At 33.5% G+C, this 22,777-nt stretch overlaps 2 protein-coding genes across 3 annotated transcripts; both read right to left on the bottom strand.

The window, feature by feature from the left end:
• Positions 1 to 2,060: 2,060 nt before the first annotated feature.
• LOC146946201 (auxin-binding protein ABP19a-like) lies at positions 2,061 to 2,873 on the bottom strand. The gene has a single exon (XM_085748878.1). It carries the CDS (start codon positions 2,809 to 2,811, stop codon positions 2,182 to 2,184), a length of 630 nt encoding a protein of 209 aa, XP_085605004.1. The 5' UTR covers positions 2,812 to 2,873; the 3' UTR covers positions 2,061 to 2,181.
• A 7,019-nt stretch (positions 2,874 to 9,892) lies between these two features.
• On the bottom strand, positions 9,893 to 17,878 carry LOC146946202 (sucrose synthase-like). 2 transcript variants are annotated; one of them, XM_085744359.1, is made up of 14 exons: positions 17,724 to 17,878; positions 14,944 to 15,059; positions 14,497 to 14,623; positions 14,249 to 14,400; positions 13,948 to 14,140; positions 13,521 to 13,856; positions 13,254 to 13,349; positions 12,987 to 13,160; positions 12,776 to 12,892; positions 12,505 to 12,671; positions 12,177 to 12,401; positions 11,378 to 11,941; positions 10,620 to 10,758; positions 9,893 to 10,242 (listed from the first exon to the last, which is right to left on the bottom strand). In XM_085744359.1, exons 2-14 carry the CDS (start codon positions 15,033 to 15,035, stop codon positions 10,210 to 10,212), a joined length of 2,415 nt encoding a protein of 804 aa, XP_085600485.1. In that variant the 5' UTR covers positions 15,036 to 15,059; positions 17,724 to 17,878; the 3' UTR covers positions 9,893 to 10,209. The 2 variants fall into 2 exon arrangements, with proteins under 2 accessions (XP_085600485.1, XP_085600486.1); XM_085744360.1 differs by lacking the exon at positions 17,724 to 17,878 and adding an exon at positions 15,920 to 15,981.
• Positions 17,879 to 22,777: the final 4,899 nt, after the last annotated feature.

The following is a 22,777-nucleotide window of genomic DNA, read 5'->3' on the forward strand; positions in this document are numbered from 1 at the left end:
TAAGGTAAGCCCTGACGGTTTGATAAGATGTTGTGTTGCAGGTGAAGAAGCAACAAACATAATGTTGCATTACCATAGTTCATCTTATGGAGGCCACTGCAGTGGTGAGAGAACGGCTACAAAAGTTTTCAATAGTGGTTTCTGGTGGCTCGTCGTCTTCAAGGACTACTAGAGGACATGTAATGTCTCTCAAAGGAATGAGATGCCCCAAAATGGTATTCTAGACATTGAACCTTTTGACTGTTGGGGCATCAATTTTATGGGACACTTCTCATCCTCTTACTCTCACTTAGATACTTTTGTGTTTGTTGATTATGTAACCAAATTGGTTGAAGCAATACCATGTGTTACTAATGATGCCACTGTTGTGGTAATGTTTTTAAAGAAACACATATTCACTAGGTTTGAGACCCTTAGGATTTTGAGAAGTGATGGGGGAAGCACTTTGCAGTAAGTACCTTGAAAGTTTTTTTTTTGGAAAAGTACAATATTAATCATAAAGTTGCTACCCATTATTACCCTAAAACCAGTAGGCAAATGAAAGTCTCAAATCGCCAGTTGAAACAAATCCTAAAGAAAATAATGGCATCAAATAGGAAGGACTACTTTAAAAAGTTAGACGATGCATTATGGGCCTAGATAACATCCTTCAAGACCCACTTAGGCTCTCACCTTATCAGTTGGTCTATGGTAAGGCCTGTCACTTTTTAGTTGAGTTAGAACACAAGGCCTATCAGGCCATAAAGTTTTTAAATTTTGGTCAGTCTATAATTGGCAAGAAGAGGCTTTTGAAACTAAATGAACTAGATGAGATGAGGTTAAGAGCGTATGAAAATGCACTCATTTCATTAGGAAGGACAAAGAGATACTATGATAGAAACTTAGTACCTAGTGAATTTAACGATGGGGAACCAGATTTGTTGTATAACTCCATGTTGAAGCTATTTCCTGGTAAACTAAAATCAAAGTGGTTTGGACCTTTCATAGTCAAAATTTTATCACCACATGAAGTTGTGGAGTTGATGACACCGGAAGTTAACAGAGTGTTTAAGGTAAATGGGTAGAGGATTAAGCTTTACCAAGGATGAAAACTACCCAAGAAGAGGGTGACGAACCTTTGAAAATTACCGGGTTCTGAGCGCCCAAAATCATGTCACGGTGCAGAAATCGTCACACGATTTCTTCAATTAATTCAAACTTTAATGTTCGCACATCCCAAAATCGTGTCACGATTTTAAATTGGCAGAAACTCCTCCTTTCTGGAACAAAAATTTTGTTATGATGCTTAAATTGTGTAACGATGAAGTAATCTCAACAGTATCTGATTTCTTGCTTTCTTCACTTCCAGACTATCTAAAAATGCTAAAAACTCAACTAAAATGCATAAAAAAGAAAAAAATAATTGAAAAACATCGCATGACATCATATCATTAATATGTGTATTCAGGATGCCCATGGAAGCTTTGTATAAACTGAGTAGATCTCCCTTTTATTAAGTGTTCATGAAGGTGAAGCTTTAGGATTGCTAGATGCTCTTTGATGGGTTAAAGACTTGCAGATTATAATTGATTCCTTCGAGCTTGACTCTAAAAGAGTGGTTGTTAGCTACCATAGTAATAGAAGAGATTAATCGGATCTTGGAGCTATTATTAGAGAATGTAGAAACACATTATCGTCTTTCTTTGCGAACTTGAAGGTGAAGTTTATTAAGAGACAAACCAATGAGGTAGCTCATAGTCTTGCTATGGTGACCACATCTTATGCTAGCTTCAGCTTTTTCATTGAAATACTTGGTTGTATCCAAAATATTATTTTGAATAAATTTAGATTGTTTACTTTTGTGAAGGAAAAAAAACTATCAAATTTCATTTTTTTTGTATTTATTTATTTATTAATAATTTAGTTCAATCATAATTTGGTGAGTTAAATTATTTAAATCATAATGTAGAGGTCTTTCTCATTTGATCTCCAATTCAGTTTTAATGTTGAGGTCTTCCCCATAAGTCATTCCTTGAAAAATAAAAATTAAAGTAGGATCATAGAAACAAGAAACCGAGAAATGAATGGCTCAAATTATTTTTTTCATTATTATAAGTAAATTACTAAATCATTGAACCATATAATATCTAAATATTTTCCATAGCTGGAGCATATAACAAATAAAAGTAAATTCTTATAATCCTATCCACTTCCACCAAATTGAGCCTTTAACTTCTTCACTTGAGCAAGATCAAGCAGAGTTGTTTGTGCAACTAACCTAGAAGGTAACTTACTCGCAAACAAAAGAAGGTCAAGTATTTTAGTTCTAGGATTTTCATTACTAAGAGCACCAAAAGCAGTAGCTTTTCCCTTACCAGCATTAACTGCAAAATGCAACATCCCTTTTGGAAAAACAAAAATATCACCCGTTTTCAACGTCTTAGAATAAAATGTAGTAGGTGTCAAAAATCCAGCAGTAATTTCACCTTGAACTACTGTCAATAATTCAGTTGCATCGGGATGAGTATGCATTGGAATTGATCCGCCCTGCTCTATGTCTATCCGCAACGCAGAGATTCCAAGTCCGTTAAGGGCTGGAAAATTGGCGACAGTTGCGCTGGTGAATCCAAATTTGAAAGAGTTGTTGGTGTTTCCAGCTACAAGACCATGAAAGCTAAAATCATCTGATGTGATTCTTGCAAGGGGTTTGCAGGGATAACCTGAAGGGGTGTTTGGAGCCTTTAAATCTGCAACACAAAAATCATTCAAAGAAGCATGGGAAATAGTGAATAAGAAAACAGTGAAAAAGAAGAGCATGTGAACAATCTTCATCTTATTATTGGATGATGAATACAAATTTATGAAGTTGTATGAGGTAATATTGGAATTGGCTAACTATTTATAGAGAGGGAGGAAGGGGATAAAATGTAAAAGATGTCATTTAATCATAATTGACATATTTTATATTGTTATTTTAATTCTAAATCAAATTTTTGGTCAAAAAAAATTCTAATTTAATTTTTGGTCAAAAAAAAATTCTAATTTTCTTTTTTCATTATATTATTCAACTCATCTTGACCACCATTTTTTTTTGGGTACAAAGAAACATTTTTTTATTATATATTGACCAAAATTAAGTAGTTGATACTAGGCATGGCAACAAAACTCATACCCGTGGTTACCCACCCGAACCAAACCCAATTTGACGGGTTTTCTCCGTTTTGAATGGGTTTGGATGTGGGTTTGGGTTTTCCCCGATTTCAAAACACGGGTATGGGACGGGTAACGGGTATATAGGTACCCACCCCGAACCCATACCCAAACCCGTCCCAAATGCAGAAAACTATTTTATGTTGATATGTCATGTTATTTTGTTTGATAATTGCCGTGTTATAAAAGCTACCATTGATATTTAAAGGAGCAACTAAATCAATCGGTCTAAAAAATGTTAAAGTGAACATATTGTTGGATAATGCATTACAATATTTCACTAGGGGTTGCAAAAAAAACTTTTATTTTTTATTAAAAAATATTATTCAATGCGGGGACGGGGATGGGGAGGGGATACCCGAACCCGTTGGGGACGGGGATGGGGTTCAATTTTTCATCCCCGTTGGGTATGGGTAGGGTAACGGGTAAGTATATAAGAATCGGGTATGGAGATGGGAAATTTAAAACTCGTCCCCACCCCGCCCCATTGTCATGCCTAGTTGATACTAGTATATAATTTAACCCTAAATTAATTGTAAAATACCTCAAAACTATTTATGGTTAAATATTCAATTGAATAATTGATGCCACCTCTGTCCCAGTATATATGACCCCATGAGTAAATCACAGGAATTAAAAAAAATGGTTGTAGTATTAAATTTGTTGAAATTTGGTATTCCGTTTGCAAGTCATCCCTAAAGAAATATAATTAATTAATGTTTAAATTATAGTATTTATTACAAATGGTAGAAAAAATATATAAAATAAGTATGGGTGTGTTGTAGATAAATAATTAATACAGTTGAAAATTTGAAAAGAGTCCTGTAAAATGAGTGAAAGAAAAAATGCAATGGGTCCTCGTGAGCTTAGCTCAGTTAGTATGGACAATGCATAAAATATGCAAGGTCCGTGGTTCGAACCCCGACCACTACAAAAAAAAATTGCAATGGCTGTTATATTTAGGGCAGTGGCGGAGCCAAAAAAAATTTAGAGCCTGGGCATTTTTCTGGCTTTTGTTGTGTTGTGCGCACGTAATGGAAAAATATTAGAGTTTTGCCCATTTTTTTAAGTGGGTTAATGAACTATTGAGTTGGGCCGTATAAAGAAAATATCGATTGAGCTCGGTGAGTTCCCGGGGTCGCTGGGTGGTGTCTCCGCCACTGATTTAGGGAGAGAGCGAGGATTAAAATTGTGAAATTGTTGAAAAAAGAACATAACTCTTGATGTTTACAATCCCTACAATTAGCTTCATAACTCGCAGACATTTTAATTTATTTATTCTTTACATTTACCTCCTCATTTTTTTGATATAATGTAATTACAAGAGAACTTCTGCCTGTGTACCAAGTCAAAGCTCTAGACTTCGATCAACGCTATGGACCATTTGTCAACACTCTGGATTTTGATGAAACATGGTGTCATAGATTAAGACAAGGTTATGCATCAAGATAAAGTTCAAGGTTGTTGTCTAAATCTCTGGACAAAGATCCTTTGTAGAACATTGACTCGAGATTTCGTTAATGATGCATGCAATGACTTTTTGTTAAGAAGGGGGGCATTATTCTGATTTATGCAAAGGAGTAAAATTCATTAAGAGCATCATTGATGAAAATGAATGGCTGATATGTTGAACATTCAGGATATCTCAACATATAATCAGGTATTCAAAGACAAAGTTTCTTTTCAGCAAGTCATCAAGCTTCATCTCAATTTATAGGACGAAGGTTTGACTGAAGAAGGTTTCACATGTACATATGGATAAACATATGTACCTATGAATACACTATATATGTGTATATACTTTTTTTCATATTTGTTTATATTGTATACCTTGTTCAAGAAATGATCATAGATATCCATTAGAGATACACTGAAAAAGTATTGTGCTTAAATTTTTTTACTACCCCTCGATTTTGTGTAAACACAATATTTTGTAATCAACTTATCATTGTAAAACTCCGAACTGAGATTAGGAAGTCCTTTAGGTTGAGGCAAGGAAATATAATGCTAGGTGTCTTAGCGTTGTTGTAATCAAGATTTGATTGTAGTTGAAAAAACTTTTGGAAGTGCAGGGGAACTATACGTAATCTCGATTATGTGGTGAACCAGGATAAATATATGTGTTATCTATTCTCCCTTATCTATTTACTTTCAATGCTTATATTATCTTTGAAAAAGAGATCAAAATCGCAAAAAGAGACCAACACAATTCAAACCCCTTCCCCCCTGTTTTTCTCACCTTTATTACTATGTGATGTGATTCACTCTCAGTGGAGGCATCTTCAACCGAAGAAATCCAAATCTTCCAAGAGAAGGAGATTATCTTAAAGCTCCATTTACAGGAGGGAAATAAGGAGAGGAACCACTTGTTCGATAAATTGAAGAACTATGAACAAAAGATGAAGGAATTAGAGGGTGTTGTTCAACACTTAGAATCATCAAAGAAGACGACAACCAAAAAAGACGATATTGACCTTTTCTTTCTTTGTTCTTTCGAGAATGTTGTTGAGAAGATAAAAGACCTAAACAGAGGTTTACTGTTACTATTGGGTGGCATTAGTCCGGATTAGGATGCTTCTGAACTATTATCTTAACCTTAAATCTAAGGTAGTCATTATGTGCATATCAATCATCAGGATTTGACGGTTGCTCCTATTTACCCTAAGGGAAAGAACATCTCCCATAAGACTAAAACACTTGGGGAAGCAGAGCTTGAAGGAGTTTTGACTTATTAGTTGTACATTTATAACATTGTTGGCGATGTTCAATTATTTCTAGACTGTTGATAACATTTTGTCATGATCTGTGTACTTGCATGTTTATAGTTGTTGAGTTCCAGTCAACTATATTATTTTTGTTTTTATCTTCTAGTATTTCACATATATTTGATTTTATTGCACTTTGGCCTTGACCTAGGGTGGTGAGTTGATCAACGATGGGTTTTCATGTTCTGAAGGCGCTATCTCTTTGTGATTTGCTCACAAGGCGGTATGCTCGATCAAAAGTGCGAGGTACGTGTGTGGCTCCTCATATGCCAATAGTAGATTATCCCCTTGGTGATGTTGGTTTGACTCAGAGCTTAATCTTCCGAGTAGCTCATGCCAACTACATTCCAAGGAGTTTTTCGGACGCCATTCCGATAGTCGGATGTTGAGAGTATGGAAGTTTTATGTTGGAAGATTACTTTTCCAAAGTGATTCTTGGAGTCACGGCCCATTTCTTTTCAGAGCTGGGTATTTGGGTATTTGTCATGCCATTTGATGTAATTTGAAATTTTAATGAGAATTTTTTCCATTGTTAGGAGATGTTTATCGATGATTTTTTGTATTTCTCATGATACATTTGTGAATTGCTTATGATGATATTATCGCATCGTTTTTGGATGACTTGTCGCCTTCTTTTCATGTTTACTTTTTCCTTTTGTTTTCTTTTAATTTTCTATAGTGTGTTTGTGTCTCTGTTTGTTGCCTACACGGCAGAGACTGGAAGGGAACTTCTAACTTTTGCTCCGGATAATTGGGCTTGGCTATGTCATTGTCCCTTGCCTTCCTTGTGAAAACCTAAGGCGGAGTATAACGCCTCAAATTTTGATCCAAACATTACATAAAAATGTTTGTTTTATTTAGAAAAATATAAAGCTACATTTTTTTTTAAAAAAAAACGAACTAACAAAAGGGAATTAATAAAAAATATATCTTTACTGAAACTATTCAAATGAACTAAGAAAAATATTTTTGAAAATTGGTTATTTTCAAATTGAAGTAAGGGTTTTGTCTCGCTGTTGCGATGGTCTTTTATTGTTTTTGGGGTTAAAGGGTTTTGTCTCGCCATACACGAACTTTTGAAAATCTACAAGGCCGGACCTTTTTTGACTCAATGCAATCAGCTTTCGTGATCTTGAGAGATGTTAAGAGAAATTTCCTAGATGATTATAGGTCTACTTTGACGGTAGCCGCGGGGTGTTTCACATGTGGTATTTCATTTTCAAATGAGAAGTGGATGGTACTGCGCATTATTCGACAATAGTCGGTCTCCCTGTGATGGGGTTCTAAATGGATGGGACATTCGACTACGAGAAAGTAGACTTCGATTGTTTTTCTTTTGAGCTTCTCACGAAGCATCGCCATTAGTTCTACGTAGCCCCACGGTCTGGTGGTAGCTTCGTTAAAACCCTGTAGAACGTCTGTTTGCGGCTTCCTAAAATGAGGGACTCGTTAAAAGGTAGTTGCAGATTCCTAAAAGGTTAGCATACACAATGTCACATGAAATGTCGTAGTAGCAAGTGTTGTTCCCTCTTGCTACATAAATTTTCAATTTTCCTCTATGAATGAGGGATTCGATATCCTCTTTTACTTTTCCCACCCTAGTTCCTTCTCGCGCGCCCTGCAAAAAATCCAAAAATACCCATGGTCCGGATTTTGTTTTCCGAACCAGATTGTTAGTTACTTCCGGAAAATAAAATCCGGACCAGATGTTGTGCGCTTTTTTGTGTCTTTCTTTGATGTCAAGGGTCTCTGTTGACCGTTATATGAACCCCACACAAGCTGAAATGCTATTGCAGAGTTCATATGAACGGTCAACAATGACCATGACACCACCGACACCCCTAAAAAATTAAAAACATTTGAAGAAAATTGAAGAAAAGAGGTGAAGAGATTTACGGAAAATTAATTCCGAACAAAATTGATATGAATATTTTGTGTCTTTCTTTGATGACAAGGGTCTCTGTTGACCGGTTATATAAACCCCACACAAGCTGAAATGCTATTGCAGGGTTCTTAGGAACGGTCAACAATGGCCATGACACCACCGACACCCCTAAAAAACTAAAAACGTTTGAAGAAAATTGAAGAAAAGAGGTGAAGTGAAGAATGGAGGTATTTGTTGAAGATGGAAGCCTATTTATAGCCTTAAACAAGTCCTAGGTCATTAATACAGTCATTGAAAACGTGTTAGTAGTTGTAACCGTCCAAACCCAAATTCATGGCTCTCTTTCAAAAGAATCCAATGTTGAAGCGTTCCGGATTTTACATTCCGGAATGTCCTTAGCCCTACAGGAAGTGCCAACTTTCACCTCGTTCACCAATATCGCATTAATCCGGAAAGGATATTCCGGAAACCAAAGGTGCATTCCGGATTGTATATTCCGAATTGTATGAGTGTCGTGGCCGGTGGTCTGCACCACACGTTTTTGTCGGTGGTCAAGTCAAAAAAACGTGTTTTACCGCGCTGCAACGAAGGGCAGTTCATCTGAGGGTCATGTGGGTCAGTGTGCTTCTTAGCATCGCCTGTCTGAGCGTAAGTCTGAGCACCCCCCCCCCCCCCCCACCTCCCTCAGGGGCATTTGTTTCTTCTTCCCGCCCTCCTCTTCCCTCCTCCTCCGGTTTTCCTCCAATAGCCAAACTACTGCTATGTCTTATCACATAGCAGTGGTTAGGCTTTTAGGAGATTAGAATTAGGCTCTTAGGAGATTATAAATAGATTTAGGATCTTATGTAATAAGCTTAAAAAGCTTGAAAATTATTGTAATGTATTGTTCATATATTAATAAAATGAGTTGTTTTATGTTTGTGTCTTTTTATTTCTGTTTTTTATTTTATTCGCATTTTATTTTACGAATTGTAGAACTTAAAATTGCAAAAGTTCTGCTAAAATACTATTCCGGATTTTAAAATCCGGAATCATCTGAAAAATACTAACAATCCATTCTGGAATACGAAATCCGGACCATGGATAAAATTGGAAAAAAATAGGACGCGCGAGGAAAGACATAGGATGAGAAAAGTAATGCTCCTTTTTTTTTTATCAAAATATGATCAAAATTCATTCAGACAAAATCAATTCAATCAATATCAATCTTCTTTATCGCATAATCCAATATACACTTATTAATTTTGGTATTGCCACTAGTTAGAGATAGGTCCAATGTTGTAAAACACAATGGTTATAAAAAGATGCTTCTCCCACTGAATTTATTTCTGATAAGAATGAAGCCAGCTAGAAGGAGGAGTAGTAAATTCAAGATAGCTTTCTTTGACCTAACTTTCCAGAATTGTATATAATGTAAGGTGGCATTATTTCCACCCAAAATCTATGTACAAGGTACCTTAGAAAGTGCATGCTATGGGGACAAGTTGTGTGGTGCCTCAATGGCCCAAAAAATTCTCACTATCATATGGACGTGTAACATACATAACCTAACACATAACTATCACATAATATTCCCCTGACTTTACTTTGTTTTTTTTAAGAACTTTACGCATGTAATAATTTTAAAAACTAAGCATGATTCTAAAACTCTTTTTTAAGGAATGATTCTAAAACTCTTGATCTATCCAGATGTACACATCAAAATGGTACAATATTTTTTCGAGCACGTACATCTAAATAGACTTTGAGGAAAAAAGTTTATCTCAATTTTTTTGTCAAAGTTTCTATTAAATAATTAATTGAAGAAATGGTTCAATCTTTATCTTTTCATTTTAGTATTTGTTGCCAAGAGGTAGAACCAATTGAGTCAAAAAAAGGAGGTAGGACCAGTCCATGATTACTAGTCAAATCAACTCTAGATTATTAGTATTTATTTGTGTTTTAAAGATGAGATAATAGAAGCTATAAATGATAAATGTGGAGTTAGAGTTTGAGGGAAATGTGGACCAATAAACACCCAAATTGAATTGAAGGCACATATAGAAATCGAATATATGAGATAAACACTCCAAATTTGAAGATTTCCAATAAGATCCAAAAATGGAAAAAATAAAGTACACTTTAATAAAAAAAAAAATTCATTTTCATCCTAAACATACCAACAGCAATTTTTTTTTTTTGGTACCAAATGTTTAGGTGAACTTACTAACAATTCAAAGAAGAACGACAAATTTTTTTTTCAATTGAAAAAAAACATAATCTCAATATCAAAATCAATGGTACTATTATTTATTTATAAATGCTCCATCAACTCCAAACAATAAAAAGCCAGTCCCGCAATCTCTTCACACTTCAGCATTGATCTTACTTTTACTCTTCAACAGCAAGGGGCACAGATTCAGCCTAAAAGATCACAAAAATTACATTATATATTAGTCTATTGAGGAATCACATTCAAAGTAGGGACAAGGAAGAAAAATTCCATTTTGTTTAACAGCACTTTTAACCTCTAATAATGGGAATTGAAATAATAATTGATAACAAAGAAAGATTAACCACTTCTTTGAGGAAAAGCAATGTATTGCATCTCATTTCTAAAGCTATAATTATTAAAAATTCATGGTTAAATATACTTTTACTCGCTAAACAAGACAAATAAAAAAATAGAATAAAATTATATGTAACTAGAAAATAAAACCACTAAATAGTGTAATGTGAGATTAACTAAAAAGTCTGAAAATTAGTAAAAAAAAATAGTGTAATAAGAGAAGATGTATTACCAATTTGCTGTACTTAAGGGCATAGAACATTTCAAGGTAACGTTTGCTCTCACGACGATCAAGGTTTGTCACATGCTTCCAGAAGCCATAGACACCAGTTAGTGTCAAAAGCCTGTCAGAATAAATCTGCCATGTGTACCTATTGAAGAAAAGCAATGAAATAATAAAAAGAGATTAAAACATAATCATAACTCAAATATATATACAACTTATGCAACTCATAGTGTCTTATGATGATCCTCTAGTAAAAATTTTGGTAAGGTGAAACTATTGGAACATTGTAATGTGAATATGATCAAAACATGCATTGACATATATAACACTGATATTAATTTGAGAAAATTAAATAATTATGTATCGATGTTACATAGATTGCAAGTTTGCAACACGAACATCGGACATTTGACTGTGACACTGATATGTTTAACAATGATATTAATTTGAGAAAATGAAATAATTGAATGTACACATGTGTCGGATTGTTGGTGCTACAGAGATTGCAACACGACAACAATTGCGGATTCATCACTATATCAAGGATTGTAATGCAATAACTACCAAAAAAAAATTAAAACCTTGAGTGTCATGATTATTTTGGTGAAATATTAGGTAAAAAGGTGAAATTATTGTTGTGAGTGATGATGGTTTTGGTGAAATATTAGGTAAAAAAGGTGAAACTATTATTGTGAGTGATGATGGTTTTGGTGAAATAGTATATTAGATAAAGAGAGATTTATATAAAATGCAATTTGACTTACTTCTCATGAATACGTTTGAGACCTCCATGTGAGATTTTGTCCCAATAAGATGGATCAGCCTTACTCTTCTCAAAGAATTCAACAAGAGTCTCAGCAGCTTGATCACCATGATAAGGATCAATATGGTAACCAGATTTTCCATGAACAATGATCTCAGCAGGACCACCATTGCAAGTTGCGAATGTCGGCAATCCACAAGTCATAGCTTCAACAACAGTCAAACCAAAAGCTTCATAAATAGCAGGCTGCACAAAAGCTCCCTTTGTGTCGCAAATGACACGGTAAAGCTCTCCGTTCCGAATTCGGTTCATTTGTGAGGAAATCCATCTGAATTGGCCGTTCAATTTGTAGGTCTCGATTAGGCCGTACATTTTCTTCATCTCGGCTTTCTCTTCTAAGTCTTTGGATTCCTTCCTCCTGTCTCCAGCAACGACGACAAGGTTTACTAGCTCCCTCAGACGAGCGTTCTTGCCGTACCACTCAACAAGTCCTGTAATGTTCTTCACTCGGTCCAGCCTTGCCATTGTGAAGATAATTGGCTTGCTGCGGTCCTTCAACACACATCTGTAATGGAATGTTTTTAAATCAGACAGGTTTTGCGAAATAAAAACGGGGAATCTAGTACTATATACGAGTAAATCATCAATTTAGTCTTTGAAAATGTTGATCACAATAGTTACGCCAAGACAGTTTCAGATATTGACCAACTCAAGAATTAATGCAATCGAGGAGGATTTCCAATTTCGGTAATCATTTTGAAGTTTCGTTAATTTTAGGGACTAAATCGTATCATGCTTACATGTGCTCCTCATTCTCCACTGAGCTGTAAAGAAGTTCTTCAATCTCAGGGTGGAATGATGTCAATCTACGCTCAGTTTCAGTGTATGGGAAGTAAATGCTCATATCAGCTCCGGGTGAAACAATGTTGAACTTTGGATCAAAGACATCGATACCGTGAACCACACGGTAAAGTCCAGGAAGGGTGAAGGCAGTGTGACTCTCATACTGTCCAACAGTATCCTTGCTGTAAGAGTACAAAGTCATGAGAATTTCAATAAGATAATCAATCAAAATTATAATGCCGTATGAACAAAAATTATGAACAGAAAGATGTAATAATAGTTTACCTTCCAGCAATCTCTTGGAAGGTACTTGTGATAATAAAATCTGTGTGGTTCATTGCAAAAAGATCAGCAGTAAATTGGCATGAGAAGTGATACTTGTCTTCAAATTTTTTCCAGTAAAGTTCAGACTCTGGGTACTTGGTCTTCTCGAGTGCATGAGCAATAGTACACTGCAATTGGCGTTAAAGCAAGGTAGAAACTTAGGATACTGGTTTGCAAAGTATAGTGAACAAACAATAACAACATTTTTAGAAACTAAAGTGCGTAGACAAACCTGAGTTACGCCTAATTTATGAGCTAACAAAGAGGCAACGATGTTTCCATCACTGTAGTTTCCGACGATCAGATCAGGTTTTCCTTCCAACTCCTTTGCAAGTTCATTGGCAACATCCTAATGAAAGAAAAAAAAAATACAGTTTCGCCTTAAATTCAAGTCATAAAAACAAAATGCATAAACTGTGTTCCATTTATGATGAAAACTTCACCTCACTGAAAGTCTCAAGGTAGGGCCAGACTTCGAATCTTGAGATCCATTTGCGAACAATTCCCTTCTCTGTTCTAAATGGAACTCGAAGAATGTGGCAATGTTCGGTATCGTATACTTTCTCAAGACGTTCACCACAAGTAGTTCCCACTGCATCAGGGAGAAGACGGGTGATCTGCATTTAACAAAAATCAAAAGCAGTATTGAGTGAAATATCCATAAACCATACATAACTATGATAACTATTCATAAGTACACTAGAACATACAATGAGAATGCGAGGCTTGATATCCAAGCCTTGTTGCTTGATACGTCTGAGCATCTCGTTCTCCAAGGCACGAACTTGGTCCAAAATGTACACAACCTAGATTAGAGAATCATTAAGCACAAGTCACTCAATATTGAGAGGTAAACTAATGTGAAGTAGTACAAGTATGTAATATAAGTTTTAAATTGCGATGGCCATCAAAATTGCAGTTATATTGAGATCCTTAATATTATGAAAACTATGATGTATCAGGTTATTTTGACTAACCTGTCCACCGGTATCAGGGTATCCCAAGACATTATCTTGGGCGAAGTAACCATGTGGAGAAAGGATGACAACATTAAAGACCATAGGGATTCTTCCAAGGAATTTCTCGAGGGTGAAAGGATCAGGTGCCTCGAGAAGATCCAACAGAAGCTGGATCATTTCAAGGACACGCTCGGCCGTGTCACCCCACCCTCTCTCCAAACCACTATCCTGGAATTTGTGTTCAAATTCCGAGTAGGGTGTTTCGGGAGCAATTGTGCGAAGATAATCTTCTGCAGTTCTCAAAACATGTTGAAGAGAATTCAGATTTTGAATTCTGTCATTCACCATCATAGTCTGCAATAATCAAAACCATAATTCAGTAAAATCAAAACACAAACGCAATTAATAAATATCTAATGTGTAGCAGTAAATTTATCAAAAATACCTTTCCGTTATAGTTGTGAAGCCTGAGGAACTCCAACAGTGGCTGCAAGCTTTCTTTGCCATGGAAAAGCTTAGCAGAAAGATGACGATTGAGGAACTCGACGCCATTTCCAATCGACTTGTTCAGAGTTGGTCGAGGAAAAGAGGCGTTGAATGGTTCAAAGTCCAACTCAAGCACAAAGTTACCATTAGAACTACATTAAGAGTTAATGAAACATGTTAAGTTCTACTAATAACATAACAAAACAGACTCTTCCCATTGCAGAACAAATCAAGAGGAATCGAATGTCTTAAATCCTTACCTTCCTTCAACAAGTTCCTCCTTGAACTTGAGATACTCGGCAGCACGAAGTTCATCGACAACAAGGCTGTGCACATCAACTCTCAGATACTCCCAAACACCAGGCCTTGGACGAACAGCAAGAGCGACAAATGGTGGCAACACTACAGCTTCCTACACAACACAAACCAAAAGAAAACTCTTAACAAACTCCACCAAATATAGATTCATTGTAACAAAAAAAGTACTAATAAACAATATATCAGTTACCTGAGTAGATCTCAAAACTTCTCCAAAGGCTCCATTAACTAGTTTTTGCCTCTTCTCCTCAGGGATTTCTTCAAACTCAGCAATTACTTGATGGTGTTGTAGGATTCCCTTCCCCTTTGCTTCAATCCTTTTAACATCATGAGATTTTGAATGTTAATTTAAATCCATACAACAATCTTAGTCTATAATTCGGCTGATAGTAAATTTGACAGAATCACAGCGCGTCACAATGATTTTGGAAAATGCTAAAAGTTGTAAGACTAGATAACTTTAACAAAATCACAGTGCCACCGTGATTTTGCCAAACTCAACACGAGTCTTTATTTTTTGATGATGTTTGGGGTTCGAACCCGGACCTTGCATATATTATGCATTGTACCAACTGAATATGCACAATTTTTTTTTTAAAAAAGTAAAAATAAAAATAAAAAATAATTGAGCAGGTACCTTGACAAAAGGGCCAAAATTTCAATCCTGTGAGCAGTGAGAGATTCATCAAACCTCTCACGGAGAGAAGTTGAACGGGTAAGACTAGCCATTGCTTCAAAAGCTTAAAACTTCAACTGCAACATCAAAATAAGCCACCATGTAACAAAAATAATATAAAAATAATCAACAAAAACTCAAAATAAAAATGTTGAAAAGAATAAGAAAAATAATAATTCTAGATGATTAGATTGAATTGGATTTGAACACAAATCAACCCTCACCAACCAACTACCTAAAGAATAATAATATTAATTAAAAACCATATTCCTTAGTTGAACCAAAATTTCTCTGCCTTACAAAGTGCAGGAAAAATACTCCAAGATGCAATTTTTTAATAGTAGCACGACCAAAATAACATTATTTTAATTACAACTTTACACCACCAAAAGCTAGCAAGTCAAAAATTGAACTAACTCAAACTTGAACTTCAATTTAAAAAAAAATATAGATATATAATTAAATTATAAACTAAGTATTGCAGGATCAAACCTCTAAAATCAAATGCATAAAAAACATAAAAATTAAATAATAAATAAATAAATAAAATTGAGAAACCAACAAAGAAGATCCTAGTTCAAGGCCAGCAAGGCTACTGTTACAAGCAAAAAAAATTATATTTTTATTTATTTTTTTGAACCCCACAAGAAAAAAATAGCAAAAAGACATAACAACATAACCGTAATACCATAAAATAAGACAAAAAGAAAAAACTTAACAAAGACAGAACCTTAAAAACAGAGTTAAAGATTGAAACTAAAAGTACCAAAAACCAAAGATCAATGTTACAAACTTTGATCCAGTGGTTTCTTTACAATGATCTTTAAGAGTTTAAGGTGGTGTAACAGTGTTAAAACAGAGCAAAAGCAAAAAGAGAAGAAAAAAAAACTTGAGAAAGAAACCAAAGAGAAAGAAAGAGAAGGGAAAGAAAGAGTACCTGAATAAAAAGAATGAACGCAAAAAATGAGAATTGTGAAGAGAGAAGAGAAAGGAATGAATGGAAAAGAAAGAGGTGAAGGTGTTAATTTATAGACAAGAATGGAGCGCGAAACACAATACAGAAAAGAAACGTATCAAACAAAAAAGGTAAAATATTCAACTAAACCCAAACATTTTTCTACACGTAGCTTAATAGAATTTCCCCATATATTTTTGACGAAATATATATTATATTAAATTAAATTATTAAAAAATTTGAGTTCTAGAAAGAAAAAAAAAATTGAGGGAAGTTCTAGAAAATATTAATGTCTTTGCGTTATTTTGCTTATTTAAAAATTACTAATTCATATAAAAAATAATATAAAATCAATATTATTATTTTTTTCTCTGAATCCCAAGGTATAAATTAAGATGTAATAATACATGGAGCAATAGTTATATCTCGGTGGCACTTTGGTGACATAATGTCACCGTGACATTAAATCTGAGCCACACAACACACACCTTTGTGTGGTCCAGATTTAATGTCACCCATACAACACATCTGGGCCACACAACACAACCCTTTGTGTGGCCCAGATTTAATGTCACGGTGACATTATGTCACCAAAGTATTATCCGTTATATCTAACCGTTAAGTTCTAGTCATATATTTCTTGTTGCTCAAGACTTTTTGTTGTTGTGAATTCTTTTGTTGCTCAAGACAATTATTATTTAATAAAACACTAATTTTGCAATTATAAGAATGAAAGAAAAAAAAAAAATTAATACTGATTATCGAAACCGTAGATTTAAATGTGAATAGTATGTGACAATGGCACATGGGACCTGCCCAAACTTTATAGGTTCTAGTGCTTTTGAGACTTATCATTTTATAAATTAAAAATAATAATAAAATAATTCATTCTATCTTCAAATCCCACTATAAAGTTTTAGAACTCATTTTTTTTTTAAACAAGAACTCATTTCTTATTGATTTAAAAAAATAAAAAAAATATTGAAGTCGATTTTAATTCTTATATATACATTTCGTCAAGAAAGTATTATACGTACATACATATCCTTTTCGATAAAAGTACATGGACCTTTTTTTTGGCAGATTTTCCTTTGATTTTATCCATGGAGAGAATTATTCGGTGGTTGCATCTTTTAGTTTATTTAATTACACGCAATAACTTTCTGGTGTTAGTGTTACACTTTGTCTTAATTCTTACCTACCATAAACCTCATGAAGAATTTGGATTAACTGCAGTGAATCTGGTCCCCTCATAAGGCTTGACCATATATGAGTATTTCGTGTTCATTGGTAATGTCATTTAACCATCATAAATGTATATGAACACCATATAAAAATACACTCAATATCAATAGGATAATAATGTATTGAAAGACAGAAAAATACGTACAAAAGTGTGTAAATGTTTTTTTTATATAAAAATTCCATTTCTGTTAATAAAGGTTTGTTTTAAATTTTAATCCCTTGGTCACTTCAATTATTAATACAATACTTTAGTACTATTTATGTGGAGTGACAATATTCAATGTGGTATGTGGAGTGATGTTCAAGACCTGCAATTTCAATATCTAAACTTTTAAGCAAAAATCGGCATATAAAGACATCGATCGCAATAACAATTAACATCTCAACTACGTTCACGCCATATCCGATACAAATACATTTGATTTGATCTCTTTGTGATCCAAGCTTATATATTAAGTATCACATTGTTATCCAATTCAAAATCTTACACCTAAAGACATTATAACAAGAATTGTAGTAGTAAGCAGCAAGTTATACATACCTTGTTGTAATTGAAATGCAAGAACCTAATGAAGAAATAGAGCAAATATTGAATGAGACAAGAAAAGGGTGGCAAAGAATGAGGGAAAGCAAGGTAGAAACCAAACGCAAAAGAATGATAAAGCCACAAGTAAATGAAATGGGGAATGAATGTGTGAAGAGTGAAGAATTTGGAACCCCTTTTTATAGTGAAATTTGGAGAAAGATTGAAGAGTTCCTCATTCTATGTTTCTTCATATTTTAATTTCTTCTGTTTCTATGAAAGTGCTGTCCATTGTTGATTTGTTGATATTAATATTATAATCATCTTTCTGTGGTTTCTTTGTTGTTTTCACAAAACCACTCACTAGCTCTTAAGTCTTTTTCACTCTCCATTCTTAGATTTTTTTATTTAATTCATTCATCCACTTTTGATCCAAATCCAGAAGTTTGTTAGTATTTAATTTATTTGATACAATATGCTAACCTCGTAGTTGACAATCAAATTGATAGTGTATTACACAAAGTATTTGTTTAAGAAGCCTTATTTTTTTAATAGTGCCTGTTGTTTTGACTTACTCCCCCATTCAGTGAATTTTTATTTTATTTTCTTTATACTTTAGAGTAATGATATTTTGACATCCATTTAATGACAACTTTGTTGACAACCTTGGTTTTCTCACTTCTTATTGGTCAAAAACAATGGAGAGAGAAAAAGGAAGAGAGAGGATAACAACATCATGGGAGTATGAGAGAGAAAGTTGTCCAAAAATTGTCAAAAAGTGGTTGTCAAAATATCATTTCTCTATACTTTAATAGTATCCACTTCAGCCAACGGCTATACACTAAAAAATTAAAGTTATTATATTTTAATCTTAATATTTTTATTTTATTTTATGAATACACATTATACACTATATTATCATTTAAAAAAAAAAACTTTGGCTTCCCCTCTAAAAAAATAATCTGACTTAAAATATTTTACGCGTAGACTATATATTGCTTCAGGAAATTTACTCCGCTCTCCAACTCGCTTTAGACGAGGGAGACCGAAGGCTCTCTCTTGAATCTAACTCAGTTATTGTAGTTTTCGTAGTTGCTAAAGGGTATCCCCCAACTCACTCTTGTTTTTTGATTGTTTGTCTCATTAATTGTCTTATGATGAATAATCGTCTTATGATGAAAGATTGACATGTCGCAATTACTCATATTTATAGGCATGGAAACCATATAGCTGAGTGACTTGAAAATATTAACATCATAAGAGAGATAAAATGTATATACAATTTCCAATAATAAATAAAATAAAGATATTTTTATAAAGAAATTATTTATGTATGTGAAATTTTGTAAAGTGACTTATATTTAGGGATAAATAATTTTTATAAACAATCGTTTTTTTTACAAGATTTTTGTGAACAATCTTATAACTTGACCCTTGACAAATTCTTATAACTAAAGAAGGATGAGTAGTTCAAACCTTTTGACCACGATCGAATATCAATTTCTCTATTATATATATATATATATATATATATATATTAATAGTTATTATACCTTTCCTCTATAGTCTACATGAAAAATGTACTTTAAAAAATTAAGAAGGGCAGGAAGTGCAAGTGCAACAAAGAAAACGTGTAAAAGGGTTATATCACTTGAAACTTGAAAGTAGATTGGGGGTTGGTCAGTGGTTTGGATAAGCCTTTGAAATCAAAATCCATAGTTTACGACATTGAAATTGAAATTGAAATTTAGGACCTTAACATGGGTCCACAGTCCAACCTGTCCTAACGCATGGTCTTGTCGGTTGGTTTATGCTACGGTTTTAGATTTCTCCCGCAACAATTGCGTCTTCTGGAACTTTTATTTATCTGGCCAGGTTGTTGTGTGCATGCTTGCTCCACATAACACCAAATACAATATCGAGTTATACACGTCAAAAATGAAAATAAGTTACTCCTAAATTTCACAACAAAGAGTAACGAAATTGTGAGAATGTCATCATCAACATTAGATGACCTAGCATATATATAGTGGTCACCAATGTTAGTATTGTTTCTTTGGTACAATTCACCAACGTGTGTTTTTCACCTAGAAACTGATATTCACCTTACTTAATTATAATAGCTTTTTTAGTCCCTACAAAAAATATTTACTTATAATTTTAGTCCCTGCTAAAACGAAGTTTGTATAATTATTCTTAAACTCTTAAAATTTTGAACGATTTTTTTGAGACAAGTTTAGAACACTATGAAAAGTTCATTTAAAATTTCTACAAGATCAAGGCAATGAGAAACACGTGACTCCCTTTCCAATTATTCAATTTTTTTTTTAAAATTTGATTTACACACATGGAACACATTAATTGAAAACACGTCATCAAAATGGGACACATCAGCACTTAAACACACGAGGGACCATCAAATCAGAAAGGGGAAAAAAGAGGGTGCAAAATAGCTCGTTTGAAACGATGGGGTGCAAAATCGCACAATTAACAAAAGATAGGGGGCAAAAGTGCAATTAAGCCAAAAAATAATTATATTGTTGTTTTTAAACTACCAATCAATTAATCAGGAAACATAGAATTACTGATTTTGCATATAAAACTAAGACAAATCGGAGGATAGATATTGTACATTGATGGATTAGGTGAGTTACGTAATCGATTCAGACTTAGTAAATACTCATAATTTGATTAACTGGTTAATTATGGTTTATGTTAATTAGGTAACTGATTAGACACAATGGGTAAAAACATACATCAAATTTTAGTTGATGGATGAGTAAAAGAAGTAGGTTGTTGTAATTATTGGTTTATTTTAAAAGGAAAAGAAGATCAATCTCTCAAACCGACCCACCACCAATTTTGATTACATCGAAAAATAACATAGTACAAAATAAATTAAGAAAACAAAGCAAGGAGAATGGAAGAATTAAAAAACTAATCGAACTAAATTTCTCAAGAAGATGATGTTTCATACAGAAAATATTTTGTGGATTGTGTTACCGAAGACAACGATATACTATTTTGGTCTCAAATATTAAAAAAAAAGTTAAATAATGTTAATGAATATAATCTTGTTTTTTTACTTTCAATTTTGTTTGATGTTATTTATTTTGTTTGATATTTATTTTTCAATAGATAGCAAAACTAATCGATTATTTTTAACTTTAGATTCAATTTTAGTTTTAATATAGCTAGAATAAGTGGTCTTTTTATTTCTACTAAATATTTTTAGAAATTTGAAGCTAAAATTGGTGGCTTTACCCATGAAATTTTGGTGAAAACTTTAACTTGATTTTTAATGTTTAACCACTATTATGGATATTATGCTTCAACAAAAAATACATTATGGATATTAGGTCTAATAGGACTCTACCCCAACATAAAGTGAAAGAGAGGGAAATTAGATGAGTGAGAGTGTTATAGGTGAGAAATAAAATTACGTAGGCTCTTAGGAAAAGATATATTAGGTTATACATTCAATCAACAATAATAAAACAAAATTACTTTAATAAATAGAAGGCCAAAGAAATAAAGATCTAACACATGATTGGTTCATGAATTTTCAGCTTAAGGGAATGAACTGATAGTTTCCAACCCAAAAAGCTTTTCTTTTTCTTTCTTTCTTTAGTAAGGAAAAAAAGAATGAAAGAATCTAATTCCTAATCGGATTGCGTTTAAATGAACTTCCATCCAAAATCATGACTGTTTATTCTTTTTAGTCAAGTTTATAAGGTCAAGCATGAGATTCATCACCTGATTCTTTTCATTACGGGTTTTAGATAAAGTTTTTTCATCGGATAATGGATGTTCAAGACTTGTTTTAATGCACACTCTTTCAATCTAATTTTTTCCCCATAAACCATCAAATTCTAACAAAAAATATTATGTTAAAGAGTTTCACATTAGATAAGAGATGATTTGACAATGTGTTTATAAATGGAAGCAACTATCACCTTACAAGTTGATTTTATGAGATTGTGTTAGACTCAACCATGATTTCTAAGAATTTCTATGAAGTTATGTACATTCAATTAGAGAGAATATGATGTGAGCATGGGGGTTTACTTTTCATTAACTTTTTATAATTAGAGAGGAGGTGATGTGAGAGTGTGTGTTTAGTTTTCATTAACTTCTTATAATTTGAATACTTGATTTAAATGGATAAAGCACATGTTTATCTTTGGCCCAACACAAGTAAACAAAACTCTAAGAATTCTGCTCTTTACCCAAAAGTATTCGCTCATTCCCAAGTGGAATGACCAAAATGCTCCTGCGTGAGTTAACTCCCGCAACATGAGTTAACCCACGCTAGTGCAAATCTCAGCATGAGTTAACTCATGCTAGTGTAAATCTCATCGTGAGTTAACTCACGCTAGTGTAAATCTTTGTGTGAGTTAACTCACACAAATTTAACATTAGCATGAGTTAACATGCGTAGGGGTATTTTGGTCAGTTCAGTTGTGAATGAGCAAAAACTTTTGGTCTAATTATTGTCTTTGCTAACCCATAATTAAGTTTTTTACCTCTAAAATTTTGAACAACCATTTTTTTGACAACTTGTGGAACAACTAAAATATATAAAAATTGTGTATATTAAAATAAATATTAAAGCAATAGAAAAAGTAAGAACTAAGAACACAATATAAGTATGAGAGAAAAAATAATTCTAAAATTTATTACAAAATGGTTGTACAAAATTTTTTTCTCAATTCTTTGAGCCAACAATGAGATTAATCCTCACATTTATAGCAAAATATCCGATTTTCTATATAAGATTGGACTACCTTCAAATAGGAGGAGACTCTCGGTTGATGGAATATAATTTAACATCATGATGTTTGTGTAGCATTTTAGGAGGTTGTCATTTAAGTAATTCCCATCACACGTACAATTCCAATCTCATTCAACATGTTCCACTGAAAGCTGCCTCTGACCTTTCGTTTCTATTGTTTAGAAAACTCTCACTCAAACTCAATGATGTGCATGAAAATAAATACACGAGAGGAGTTGCTTCTACTTTTTTCCCTGTATCTTTGAATTAACAATGAGTTTTACAAAATTCCAATATA

This window comes from Medicago sativa, chromosome 2 (genome assembly GCF_051527215.1).
Source record: "Medicago sativa cultivar Bolivia chromosome 2, Bolivia_mono, whole genome shotgun sequence".
Taxonomy (NCBI): Eukaryota; Viridiplantae; Streptophyta; class Magnoliopsida; order Fabales; family Fabaceae; genus Medicago; species Medicago sativa.